General features: G+C 41.7%; 1 protein-coding gene across 3 annotated transcripts in view; it reads right to left on the bottom strand.

The window, feature by feature from the left end:
* Nucleotides 1–8463, bottom strand: part of GGACT (gamma-glutamylamine cyclotransferase) — a 41862-nt gene extending 33399 nt beyond the window's left edge. For all 3 annotated transcript variants that reach the window (XM_077855089.1, XM_077855088.1, XM_077855087.1), the window contains exons 1-3: nucleotides 8376–8463; nucleotides 7393–7669; nucleotides 3898–4080 (exon numbers count right to left, since the gene is read on the bottom strand). Coding sequence is in view for 1 of the 3 variants with exons in the window: in XM_077855087.1 (XP_077711213.1) it covers nucleotides 3898–3907 (10 nt within the window). In the remaining 2 variants the exon portion in view is untranslated. The remainder of the gene's footprint in view (nucleotides 1–3897; nucleotides 4081–7392; nucleotides 7670–8375) is intronic.
* Between the last annotated feature and the right edge of the window lie 5820 nt (nucleotides 8464–14283).

The raw sequence follows: 14283 nt of genomic DNA, 5'->3' as shown, positions 1-14283 counted from the left end.
CACCTGGGAGCCCCCTGATCAATCCAATATAAAACTGATGCCAAAAGCAGTTATAAAATTTCTATAAAATAGAAATGAGACAAGCACAAGATGCTTATAATGAATGGATCACCGCAAAATGCATCATGTATTCAGGTACTGTTCTGTAATCCTTTGCCAAATATGATGTGTTGACTGGTGAGACTAAAGAAAAGTCTATCTAGTGGCACCAGAGTGGCTCAGCAGTTGAGCACCTGCCGTTGGCTTAGGTCATGATCCCAGGGTCCTGGGATTGGGTCCCACATCGGGCTCCCCACAGGGAACCTACTTTTCCCTCTATGTCTCTGCCTCTCTGTGCTCTCTGTGTTTCTCATGAATGGATGAATCTTAAAAAAAAAAAAAAGAAAAAAGAAAATCTATCCAAATAACATTCTGGTTTTGATTATTTTCTATATGGAATATTTACCGTATTTAAATACAGAATATCATCAAAAAGCCAAAAATAATTATTTTTATAATAGGTATATAAAATAAATTTAATTCAGTAATTTACTCAAGAGTTATTAAAAATATTTTTTTAGAATACTAAAAAAACTGAAATCAGATAATTAAAAAAAAAAAAACCAACACACCTATTAGGAGGGCTTAAATAAAAAAATAAAAAAATAAAAAAAAAAAAAACCCTGACAACATCAAGTGCTAACAAAAATATGGAGCAACTGGAACTCTCATACATTCGTGGCTGAGATGCAAAATGATGGGGTACAGCCACTCTGGAAAAGTTTGGCAGTTTCTTAAAAAGTTAAACACACACTTACCATATGACCCACCCATTTAGCTCCTGGGGGTCTTCTCTAAAAAGATGAAAAATTTAAATCCATAAAAACCTATCTACAAATGTTTATAGCAGCTCTATTCATAATCTCCTCAAACTGTAAAGAATCCAATGTCCTTCAACAGTGAATGGATATGTAAACTGGGGTATGCCTGTAAGATGGGCAGTAAATAAGAACACACACAGAGGAATTTCGAAGATGTTGTCCAAGTGAAAGAAGCCAGTCCCAAGGTTGCATACTATTTAATTTCATTTATGTGACAATCTAGAGATGGCAAAACATTTCAAGATAGAGATCAGTCAGGGTACCTGTGTTGCTCAGTTGGTTAGGCATCCCACTAATGATTTCAGCTCACGTCATGTTCTTAGGATTGTGCAACTGAGCCCTGCTTTGGGCTCCATGCTCAACGTGGAATCTGTTTAAGGTTCTCTCTCTCTCCCTCTTCCTCTGCTCCTCCCCACCTCATACATACTCACTCTTTCTCAAATAAATAAATCTTAAAAAAAAAAAAAAAAAAGATGGAGACTAGATCAAGGGTTGTCAGCAACTAGGGGAAGGGGAAGGGTTTGACTTACAATGGGACAGAATGAGGGAAGCCAGTATTTTTTGGTTTTGTTTTCTGGCTTTTCTTGGTGGTGCTGTTCTGTAAAAGAATTGTGATGAGGGGCACCTGAGTGACTCAGTGGTTGAGCACCTGCCTTTGGCTCAGGTTATGATCCTGGGGTCCTGAGATCAAGTCCTGCATCAGGCTCTGTGTGAGGAGCCTGCTTCTCCCTCTGCCTATATCTCTGCCTCTATGTCTCGCATGAATAAATAAATAAAATAAATAAATAAAATTATAAAAGCCTAATAAAAACTCTAAGGGGAAATCACAGTTGACCTCTGAACAACACAGGTTTGAACTTGTGAATCCACTTATATGCAGCTTTTTTTTTTTTATAAAAATAGTACTATAAATATATTTTTTCTTCCTCATCCTTTTTTAAATAACATTTTTTCCCTAACTTACTTTCTTGTAAGAATACAATATATAATGCATACAGCTTACAAAATATGTGTTAGTTGACGCACACCTTATCGCTAAGGCTTCTGGTCAACAGTAAGCTCTCAGTAGTTAAGTTTTTGGGGAGTCAGAAGTTATACTCAGATTTTTCAAATGCAGGGTGTTGGTTCCCCAACCAAGCATTGTTCAAGAATCAACTGTAGTGTATCTTATAAATGAATAAAGAACAATTAGATTGCATTTTGAGGAGTATTTACAAAGACTAAGTCACTGTTTTTTTTCCCTTCTCTTAGCATTTTGTTATGAACATTTCCAGCCGTATTCAAAAATAGAGTACAGTAGATCTTAACCATTCATGAACTGACAGCACCATCCTGGCTTTGCCATATATGTTCCATTTGTCATTCTCCCTTTGTTTTTTGTTTTTGTTTGTTTGCTTTCTTCTGAAGAATTTTGAAGCAAATACCAGAAATCACATAATTTTATCACTAAATATTTTAGTGATAAATACTAAATATTTTACTATGATTTTTTTAAATTTTAGTTTTTGCATAACTATAGTCCTAACAATGAACAAAATTCCTTAATATCATCTAATACTATATTCAAATATCCCCATTTGCCTAAAAGGTCTGTGCAGTTGGTTTATTCAAACCAAAGTCAAAACAAAGCCCATTCATTGTATTTGGTTTATATATGTCCTAGGTCTCTTTTAATAATCATAATTGATATGTGCCAGGCATTAGCTTAATTCAGAATTCTCTTATTCTTACTTTTACCTCTTATTTTGTTTTAGAGTAGTTACATCTCTGATACTTTCATTCATCATTACTAGAATTTATATAAAGTAAAATTGGCCTTTTTTGGTTGTATAATTCTATAAGTTTTAAAGTTGATGTAACTTTCATCACAGTTCTTTTTTTTTTTTTTAAGATTTTATTTATTCATGCGAGACAGAGAGAGAGAGAGAGAGAGAGGCAGAGACACAGGCAGAGGGAGAAGCAGGCTCCATGCAGGGAGACCGACATGGGACTCGATCCAGGGTCTCCAGGATCACGCCCTGGGCTGAAGGCAGCGCTAAACCTCTGAGCCACCCAGGCTGCCCTAGCCTGTGCATTTAATAACACAAACACTCCCGGTGTTCAACACAGAGAAGCTTAATAGTTGCTGAATATGAACAAATGGGACAAAGAAGGTTTTTCCCCTACTATTTTTTTTTTTTAAGAAAAACTTCTTTATTATGGAAAGTCAAATACATACAGAAGTAATGATATAATGATCCCTCAAATACCCAAATTCCAACTTCAACAATTACCAACGTAGGGCCAATCTTAACACCAACATTTAATCAATTTAATGTTATCTAGCAGAAAAAGCCCACTTCAATATTCTCTCTCTTTTTTAAGATTTACTTATTTATTTTAGAGGGAGAAAGAGAGTGCATGCAAGTGGGGGGGAGGGGAAGAGGGAGAGGAAGAGAGAAACTCAAGCAGACTCCACGCAGAGGGTGGAATCCAAAGTAGGGCTCAATCTCACGACCCTGAGATCATGACCTGAACTGAAACCAAGAGCCAGACACTTAACCAACTGAGCCACTCAAGTGCCCTTCAATATTCTCTTACAGAATCACATGTTCCTAGTTCTCATCACATGTTCATTTATCTGTATTATTAACACCTTAAAAAAAATCTTGAAATGGACAAGTCTTTCTAAGCAAAATATAAAACAAGGGAACTGTAAAACAGAAACTGTTATTTTCCTCCCTATATAAAATTAAATTTTTTACAGAGCATAACTATTGTAAACAAAGTTTAAAAAAATGGGGGAAACAGTTGTAACACATATAACAAAAGATTAGTATCTCCAACGTATACAGAATTCTTACAAATCAATAAGAGAAAGATCAATAACATACTATTTAGAAGAATGGGTATAGGGATGAACAGACAGTTTCATCTATTAAACAACAGAAAGACAAGGACTTCCAAGTGACACTATTTGTCAAGATGCTACCTCTGGTGGTCCAGGATTTAGGAGTAAAATGCACTCTACAACAGAGGGGAAAACAAGAATTCTTACCTGTAAACATGTTTCTTCAAAGCTGTGTTGCCCTAGAATCCAGCACCAGAATAAGTGTATGAGCTTACAAAAGCTTTTGACTTTAGAATCCTTCTAAACGGGACAGCAGGATAAGTACTCCCACCTCACAGGGTGACCAGGACACCATGGCATGGACCAAGTATTTCTTTCCAGCTCTCAGTCCTGTTGGGAGGATGAGGAAGAAGATGAGTGAAGAAAGTTGAGTGTTTAAGAGACAAGGGGCTTAAAAACAAAAACAAACCAACCTAGCCCTTACCAGATGGCATCTGAAACCCTGGGTCTGGGAAGGAAGATATTTCCATTCAGTGGGAAAATGTGGTCCACCAGCCAAGGGGCCACAGGGTGGGGTTTCCACTGACCTAGCAGAGGGGTTCAAATTTCTCAACATCCTGGAGAAATAGAAGCCATATCTTCTCCTTCAAGTAAGGAATATTAAGACAAGGGGGGAAAAATGTATTTTCAGCCATAAGGCAAAGCCTATTTTAGGAATATTGAGCCATATATTTACATTAAAAAACAATTAAAATGACCTCTGAAGTACACCTGCCAAAAACAGAGAACCTAAACCTAATTAGATCTAACTTCCTTTAGAACCTTTAGATCTAACTTCCAGTTTATAGGAAATACAAGGGATAGAGGAGCAAGCTAAATGATACTACACAAAAAGCCAAATAAATCCAGAACGTGAGGCATCTATAAGCAACCAAGTGCCACCAGTAAATCATTGGCATTAAAGAAACCCACTGGGACCATGACAGACCAGTGTCAGCAAACTATAGCTCTCAGGTAAGTCCAGCCTGCCAGTGGAATTTAAAACAAAAAGTCTTAAAACAAAATTTTATCGGGACACAGCCACGTTCATTCATGTACATATCATCTGCAGCTACTTTTTGTACGAACACAGTTGATTAGTTGCAACTGAGACCACAAGGCCTGCAAAGCCTGCAGGAGTTAGTATCTGGCCCTTTTCACAAAGTCTGCCAAACCCCTGTCCTAGATTAAAAGAGGCATCAGCTGCTCAACAAAATATCATGTGTGGACCTTGTTTGAATTCCAATTCACATAAACCAAGAGAAAAGTAAGTGCATTTTTGAGGCAATCAAGGAACTTTATGGACTGGGTCTTCGAAAACATTATGGAATTATTGTCAATATAATCGTGACAATGAGATAACAATGGTATTAAGGTTATACAAGAAAAAGACCTTTTGTTGGAAGCACATACTGCACTAAGGATGACATGATACGGTGTCTGGAATTTAAGCTGCTTCAACAAAAAAGATGAAGCAGATATGGCCAATGAAATTGTTTTAACAAACTGTTCCATCTATTTGATGGATTTGTGGAAGTTCATTGTACTACTCCCTGTGCTTTTGTGTTTGCTTTAATGAAAAAGGAAAAAAGAACCCAGAACCTTGATCAAAAAGTGTTTATAGAGGTGTCTTATAGCTCAATTGGCTAAGTTAGACTCTTGGAATTTCAGCTCAGGTCATGACCTCAGGGTTGTGAGATTGAGCCCCGCATGTCCCCATGTCCAGCTCCATGGTGGGCGTGGAGCCTGCTTAGATTCTTTACCTCTCCAAAGAAAAAAAAATGGTAGAGTTTATAGCCAGACAGCCTTTCTCTTCAGGTATACCTCCGCCTCAGAGTCCAGACTCAACACACCAGTTGCTCCTGTATCTCTGAACCTGGTTACATTTTAAGCTCCTTTACTCTGTTCATGGTGTCTGCCACAGGAATGCCCCATTCCACTCCTTAGCCCATTAAGATTCCACTCTCTGCTCAAGGTCCAGCACAAATGTGACCCTAGCCAGGTCCTCCAAGGTCCTCCAAGGGCAATTTATCTTTCTGTGCCCCAATAGACCACTGCCACTTTGAAATTTTTTTCATCCCTTTTAACATTTTAGCTCTTTACTGTGTCTATTACCTCATAATGCCCTACAAATCCTGAGATTCCTAGTAACTGGGTCTTTCTGTAATTCCAGTGGCGGAGTATACCACCTTATGCACAGTAAGCTCTGTCTATACAGCTCTCAGGTCCAACCTAAACAAGGCTGTCTTGCCCTGAGCAGTTTCACTGACAAGAGAGAGACCTTCAAGTAAAGAATGAATTTCTGTTAAGAGGCTGGTCATGTTTAAATGATGCCCTCCTAATACATTCTTTAATTGCTAAGGTTTGCCCCTGAATAGAGAATGTTCTAGAGGGGAATGCTAAGTTTGCTTGAATGTGTCCTCTTATTATCACCACCTCTCCTTGGGACCAGTCCCTCTGCAAACAAACACTGCAGCCCTCACCTCCACCTCAGTCAGCAGGGTGCCCCGCCCCCTGGTAAAGGGCCTGGCTAACTGCGTACAAAGCCTTTCAGTGACAAAGCCTTTCAGTGACTCCACTTAGAAGAGGTGACACAGGCTGGAACTTTCAAGAGATCTCACTAGATAAAAAAAAAAAAAAAAAAAAAAAAAAAGGGCAGATAATTTTAAAAACAGTAACAGCTTCTGTGCCTGTTCTCTTATACTTCCTGCTGCCCAATATCTAAGGCCAGCATGAATAACCACCCTCTCTAGATCTCATGCTAACAGTTGAGACCGTCGTTAGCAAGGTCAACTAGTCCAAAATATTTCTGAACCAAAATCCACCAATTAGAAATTAACAGAACTCGGGATCCCTGGGTGGCGCAGCGGTTTGGCGCCTGCCTTTGGCCCAGGGCGCGATCCTGGAGACCCGGGATCAAATCCCACATCAGGCTCCCGGTGCATGGAGACCACTTCTCCCTCTGCCTATGTGTCTGCCTCTCTCTCTCTCTCTCTCTGTGACTATCATAAATAAAGATCTTAAAAAAATAAAATAAAAAGCTCATAAAAAAAAAAAAAAGAAATTAACATTACTTTACAAACGCGGCTTTTGAAATACAAACGCTCTCTACCAGGGTTGTCTGCTTATTCAGGAACTTCCGGCTTCTCCTGGGAGTCATTTCAGGAAAACAAGGCATTTTGGGAAAATGAGGGCAAACTGCAGGAGCTCTTCATATTAGCATTTCAATAAATTGAATGAGAGACCAAGGAGAACAGTCTTCCGTTATAGGAAAAAGTACCTGAGGACAGTGTGAGACCTACACTTTATATAGGCCAATCCAACAGATTGAGAGATGCCCTTTAGGTTATTTCTTTTTTTTAATCGGGGAGAGGGGCAGAGGGAGAGAAGAGGACGAATCTTAAGCAGATTCGTGCTTAATTTGTCTAAGATTTGTGGCTTCATCACGAGCCCAGTGGAAACCAAGAGGCGGAGGCTCCACCCAGAGCCCAGTGGAAACCAAGAGGCGGAGGCTCCACCCACTGAGCCACCCGGGCCTCCGTGTCCTTTACTTTTTTTTTTTTTTTCCTTTAGTTTTCAATACATGATTTCTCCCTAGGGCGTTTGGCACAATGAATGATCTGCTTTTTAAAAAGCGGCTACAAGTCTCCTGCATGTTCTTACCAGCTCAGTATTCATAAAGCCAGCTTGGAGCCAAGAAGCGGTGCTTCAAGAACCGTGCACTGATTCAGGGTTTCAAGTCCAATTACCGGGCACCCTTTGGCCGACAGAGCGGAAGAGCAACAACGAGACTCGGTAGTCAAGGCTGTTCGAGAAGTTTCTCCCCGTGTTTCAGACGTGTACCTAACAGCTCCAAAGAAACCTAACGTCATACGCTGACAAACACCAGAAGTTTTTAGATTTCTTCGGCAGCTTCGGGTTTCCTCACAAACAGGAATCTCTGAAATCACACACAGATTTTCAGGGGCGCCTGGGTGCCTCGGTCCGTTAAGCAACTGCCTTGGGCTCAGGTTGTGACCCCAGGGTCCGGCATCAGGCTCCCAGCTCCACGGGGAGCCTGCTTCTCCCTCCTCTCTCTGTGTCTCTCATGAATAAAAGAGACAGAGAGAGAGCGAGAGAGGCAGAGACACAGGCGGAGGGAGAAGCGGGCTCCCCGCACGGACCCGACGTGGGACTCGATCCCGGGTCTCCACAGGATCACGCCCCGGGCTGAAGGCGGCGCTAAACCGCTGGGCCACCGGAGCTGCCCTCATGAATAAATTTTTAAAAATCTAAAAAAAAAATAAAATAAAAAATAAAAAATTCTGAAAAGCGGTAGCCTGGTTCCCCTGAGAGATCCTCTTAAAACTACCTTGCGAGTAACCCCCGCCTTTCCTGTGGGAGCCGGCAGCGTCCGCCCCGCAGACAGCTCCTACCTTGCCCGCCCTCGCCCGCTCCGGCGGTGGCGCCTGCGTCACGCCGCGCGCCGGCTCCGGGGCCCGTGTCGCCTCCGGGTGCCCCCGCCGCCCCCGCCAGGCGCGCTCCCCGGCCTCCTCCTGCCCCCGCCCGCGCGGGGGGCCGCGCCCCGAGTCCCCGGCGTCCCCAGAGCGCCCGCGCCGCGGCAGCGGGGACCGAGACCCCGGGTCGGCCCGCGCCCAGCGCCTCACCTGCGGCGGAGCGCGGCGCCGTCGGGAGGGCCGGCCGGGCAGCGAGCGGAAACGTGGGGCGAGGCGCGCGCAGCCGCCCCGGGAGGCCGCCCCCGGCGGCGCCCCCTGGAGGCGGGACGCGGCCCCGCCCGCGCGCCCCGGCCGGGCCCGGCCCGAGCACACCTGGGGCCGCCCCGCAGCTAAGGGCACGCGCGCCCACCACCAGGCTCCTCCCGAGCACCCGCGCTCAGCGCTGGCATCAGCGGATGCAGGTGCTCCTACGTCCATACCAACGGGCATTTTCCGATTCTCCCTTTTAGAATAAAACAGTGGTTGTGGGGGACAATGAAAGAAATGACTTCCCGTCTGTCCCCTGGCGCCCAGGACAAACCTGGAACCCCAGACATTAGAAGAGTGAAGACCAAAAGCTGAAGGAGAATTTTTATCTGGAAACTTTGTTCATTCTGGGTTTAAACAATGCTCCTTTTGGGACCCAGGTGACGAGAAGGGCACAGAGACAGAGCCCACTCCTGTCGCCTCTCTCCAAAGACACAGAGTTACTGGAATGGAATTATCCACCTTAATCATTTTCTGCCCCTTCCACTCTTTCATGTATGTGGACTAGGTTGTTTTTGTTTGTAAGATTTATTTATTTTTTTATGATGATTTTTTAAAAATTTTTATTTATTCATGATAGACATAGAGAGAGAGAGAGAGAGAGAGAGAGAGAGAGGCAGAGGGAGAAGCAGGCTCCATGCAGGGAGCCCGACGCGGGACTCGATCCCAGGACTCCAGGATCACGCCCTAGGCCAAAGGCAGGCGCTAAACCTCTGAGCCACCCAGGGATCCCCTTTAAGATTTATTTATTAAAGAGAGAGAGAGAGAGCAGAAGCTGGGAGGAGGAGCAGAGGCAGAGGGAGAAGCAGACTCCTCGCTGAGCAGGGAGCCTGACGCGGGGCTCCATCCCCGCACCCTGGGATCATGACCTGAGCTGAAAGCAGATGCTCAACCAATCGAGCCACCCAGATGCCTCGTATGTGGACTAGTTGAAACTTTATTACAATTTCATTTTTATCCAAACGTTTCCAATAATAATGCAGATGTGGCTGTGTTTTGGATGGATATACAGTTCCCAAAGAAAACTAAAAGATCATATTTATAAGCCATAATTTATTTCCAAAAGTTCTTTCTTGTCTTGGGAAGTTTATAATTAAATTGAAATATTAAAAAAAAAAACTTGTCTAACATATATTTTCTTTTTCTTTTTTTTTTTTTATTGGTGTTCAATTTACTAAAATACAGAATAACACCCAGTGCCCGTCACCCATTCACTCCCACCCCCCGCCCTCCTCCCCTTCTACCACCCCTAGTTCGTTTCCCAGAGTTAGCAGTCTTTACGTTCTGTCTCCCTTTCTGATATTTCCCACACATTTCTTCTCCCTTCCCTTATTTTCCCTTCCACTATTATTTATATTCCCCAAATGAATGAGAACATATAATGTTTGTCCTTCTCCGACTGACTTACTTCACTCAGCATAATACCCTCCAGTTCCATCCACGTTGAAGCAAATGGTGGGTATTTGTCATTTCTAATAGCTGAGTAATATTCCATTGTATACATAAACCACATCTTCTTTCTCCATTCATCTTTCGTTGGACACCGAGGCTCCTTCCACAGTTTGGCTATCGTGGCCATTGCTGCTAGAAACATCGGGGTGCAGGTGTCCCGGCGTTTCATTGCATTTTCTAACATATATTTTCAACAATATATTTAAAGAGTAGCAGTAATCATCTTAATATTTTTTTTAGTGAAGAATGATTCTTTTTTGAGGGACGACAAATCATGTTGGCAAAAGAAAATGAGCCAAATACATGAATAAATAATTCTTCTGGTGAAGGAAAATTAAAGACGATGACAAGGGGAGCATTCAATTGTATTTAATGCCAGGTAAGCCTGAGGAGTCTGATTCAACATAGCTCTGTGGGATAATGTCTTCAGCTAACTCTCAAGAAATAACTCATAAACAAATAGTTTATAGTAGAAGTTTTCAAAATGTGGCCCCAATCCAGTAGTATCAACAGCACCTGGGAATTTAGAAATGTTAAATCTCAGGTCAGACCCCAGGTCTTCTTAATCACCAATTCCAGGAGTGGGGCTTAGCATTTTGACTAGTGTCTATGATGCGCTTTCATGTTTGAGAACCATGATTTAGTGAAGATTTGCTCCAGTGCTTCTCAAACTGAAATGTGCCTGTGAATCAACTGAAGATCTGGATTAAAAATACACATTCTGGTTCCTGTGGACTGGAATAGGATCTAGATTCCCAGGATCTACTAGATGGGCACACACAGGGTGTGACCCTGTGTGAATAAACTGCCCAGCAAAGGCAAGGGTATGGATTACTTTCAGAAAGGTGAGAGTCCCATAGTTTTTCAAGGAATCTGTGTGGTCAGTTACAAGTCCATGGCCTGTCAGTTTAGGATTGGTGGGCACACAGGAGTCCTTTGTAAGCCAATTGCTCTGGTGGGTTTAGGAACAGAGTTGACTCGGGAAGGCTATCTGGCTGCATCCAAATTGTGGAAGTGAGTGACTCACCAAAAAGGGTTCAGCTTCCCATCAGCTAGCTGTTTTTGTGCTCATTCTGGTCTATTATTTTGCCATCTATAATCTCCCATATCTTCCAGGCTCAGGGTCAAGCGTACAAATGATTTATGTAGGTTTATTTATTTATTTATTTTTTTAATTTTATTTTTTTTTATTTATGATAGTCACAGAGAGAGAGAGAGAGAGGCAGAGACATAGGCAGAGGGAGAAGCAGGCTCCATGCACCGGGAGCCTGATGTGGGATTCGATCCTGGATCTCCAGGATCGCGCCCTGGGCCAAAGGCAGGCGCCAAACCGCTGCGCCACCCAGGGATCCCGATTTATGTAGGTTTAAAGCTCAGACGACATTTCCTTTATCAACTCAAATGATTTAAACCAATAGATTGTCTTTAATTGGAGTTTTCTGGTTTAGCCATTGTCATTGTTTAAATCCAAGCGAGTAATTGCCAAGCTCTTGTTTTCCAGATTTCGGTGCGATAAGGTAGATAAAATAGATGCCTGATTTATATTTATATTTGACTAAATACACTGCTACTTTATGCAAAAGGGACGGCCCCATCTCCTTGTCACTCCTCCCACTTGCCGCCAGCATTGCAAATACCATACTGAAGATAGGAAAACATCTTCACCTCTTGAAACTGTAGTTATAATGTGAAATAAATAACAGAATGAGGAGACTATATAAGGAGCTTGGAATCTAACTAAATAACATTACAAAATCTACTGAAATGTTATCAAATTATTCTGGTAAATCATTTTAAAAAGTCATCTTTGGCCCCAAATAACCTACAACATAAATCCAATACTTGTTTTTGTATGGCCCATGAGCTAATGAGTTTTGCATTTTAAATGCTTGAAATTAAAAAAAAAAAAAAAAGAACACTTCATGACACATGAAAATTAAATGGTATTTACAATTCAGTATTCATAAATAAACTTTTACTGAAAACATAGTCACTATCATTTAATCATGGAGTCTTTGCTTGTCATTGAGACTCTGTGACCCACAAAGCCTGAAGTATTTACCAACTGCCCTCTTACAGAGTTTGTCTACCTTGCCCTGTAGTTTTTTGCTCCAGCCTCTGTTACAATACCTACCTGTCTCTTCTGTAATAGTTGATTTATATGACTGCCTCCCTCCTGGACTGAGTTTCATGAGGGCAGACTTGTATCCTTTTTATGAGTTTCCAGCATTTGCCACTATGGTACACAGAGTTAGGTATTCAGTAGTATTTATTTAAGTGAAGCTTACTTTTTGATCATTTTCCTTATCTAATCTTTTTTTTGAAGATTTATTTATTTATCCATGAGAGACACACACACAGAGAGGCAGAAACAAGAGGGAGAAGCAGGCTCCATGCAGGGAGCCCGATGTGGGACTCGATCCTGGATCCTGGGATCAGGCCCTGAGCCGAAGGCAGACATGCTCAACTGCTGAGCCATCCAGGCGTCCCTTCCCTATCCAAATCTATGTGAACTTAACAAAAAGGCTCTGCAGTTCAACACAGGATCCATTAATTAGGCTAATTTAGAAACTTTTTGTGCAGAAAGTAGAAACAAATACGTTCTCCCAATAATTGGACTCCTTATTTCCATTTCTAAACCTGGCTCTAAAAAAAAACTGTTGTTAAATTTGAAGGCAGCAGGGTTATATTTTTTTCCTTCTTTTCATTCTGTCAAGTTATTTTACTTATTACAAGAGATCTTACTGCTAAACAATTTCCGTGGCCAAAAAATGAACGAAGAGAGAAAACCAACCTCGTGAAGCTATCTATGTTCACTCACATTAAATTCAATCCTGGTATTTCTGGAATTAATGTTGTCAGATTTTTTCTTTATTTCCTTTTTTCTTTTTTTAGAGAGAAAGAGAATGCACTCAGGCAGGGTGGGGAAGGCAGAGCGAGAATCCTCACCTATTGCAGATCCCCATGAAGGGCTCAATCTCATGACCTTGAGATCATGACCTGAGCTAAAATCAGGAGTCAGACATTCAACTGACCCAAACATCCAGGCGCCCCTGCTGTCAGATATCATTTTTAAATTTAATTAAATTCAACTTGTCAACGTATAGTATAATACCCAATGCTCATCCCATCATGTGCCCTCCTTAATGCCCATCCCTCCATCCGCCTCCTCTTTGGCAACCCTTTATTTGTTTCCCAGAGTTAAGATCTCTCATGGTTTGTCTTGCTGTCAGATGTTTAAAAATAAGGCATTGACTTTTTCTCCGCAAAAGAAATGTGGTATCTTTTCTGAAAAGTCTATGGACTTTTCCAGGCAATTGCAGTTGAAATGGTTTATGCTATTCTTGCCCATCTTCTGTACTTCTGGGGATGACAAGTAAAGACTAAAGAGATAATATATATGAGATTATTTCATTAGTTTTGTTGGATAAATCCCTAACCATGAGTAGGAGAATAATTATGAGAACTCCCAGAAAAAGTAATTTGACCAATAAAATATGTTATCCATCATGACGAAAGCTAATTACGTTGCAAAGAACCATTGTTCGGCCACAAACTAATCTCTGAGTATATAATATTGCTGTCATCGTTCTTCCCAAAACCAGAATCAAGTAATTTGGTCCTGCTCTCCAAACAGTAACTTTCTAAAGGAAATAATGCTGACCTGGTGCCTAGAAATGTAGATATTACAAAATGTAGCTTGATTCCCTTGAACTATTGATGTAGGAAATGAACATATTTTGAGTGCTGTCATGTGACCAGCATATTATGACTCTTCTCTTTTTTTAATCCCTTGAATGATAGTATGAAGCAGAGGTTATCATTCCCATTTTACATATGAAATGGCTCCAAAAGGCTAAACAACTCACTTAAAGACATGCTGCCAGTAAATAAAAGTGATAGGATTTGAACCCATATCTGGGTGAGCCCCAACCCATGCTCTTTAACATGAGGGCTAAAATAGGGAAGCTGGGTAATATACACTGAGATGTATGTCATCTGGGCTCATAGTTTCTTTTTAAGTAGGCTCTTTTAAAAAGGTTTTTTTTTTTTTAATTTATTTATGAGAGACACAGAGAGACAGAGGCAGAGGGAGAAGCAAGCTCCATGCAGGGAGCCCCATATGGGACTTGATCCTGGGACCACAGGATCATGCTCTGGGCTGAAGGCAGACACTCAACCGCTGAGCCACCCAGGCGTCCCAGTTTCTTTTACATTTGAACCTTGTTGTTAAAGGTACTGATTCCAATGAACAATTTCTACACGTGTAGTTCTTTCCCTGAAGAGCCTTCATATACGTGATTACATTTGAGCCTTACTCTTGCATTGTATGGTAAAGACCAGTTAGAGAATTTGTTTT

Source organism: Canis aureus, chromosome 17 (genome assembly GCF_053574225.1).
Source record: "Canis aureus isolate CA01 chromosome 17, VMU_Caureus_v.1.0, whole genome shotgun sequence".
Lineage (NCBI taxonomy): Eukaryota > Metazoa > Chordata > Mammalia > Carnivora > Canidae > Canis > Canis aureus.
Note: the sequence above shows the minus strand (reverse complement) of the source record. Positions and strands in the feature narration are given on the sequence as shown.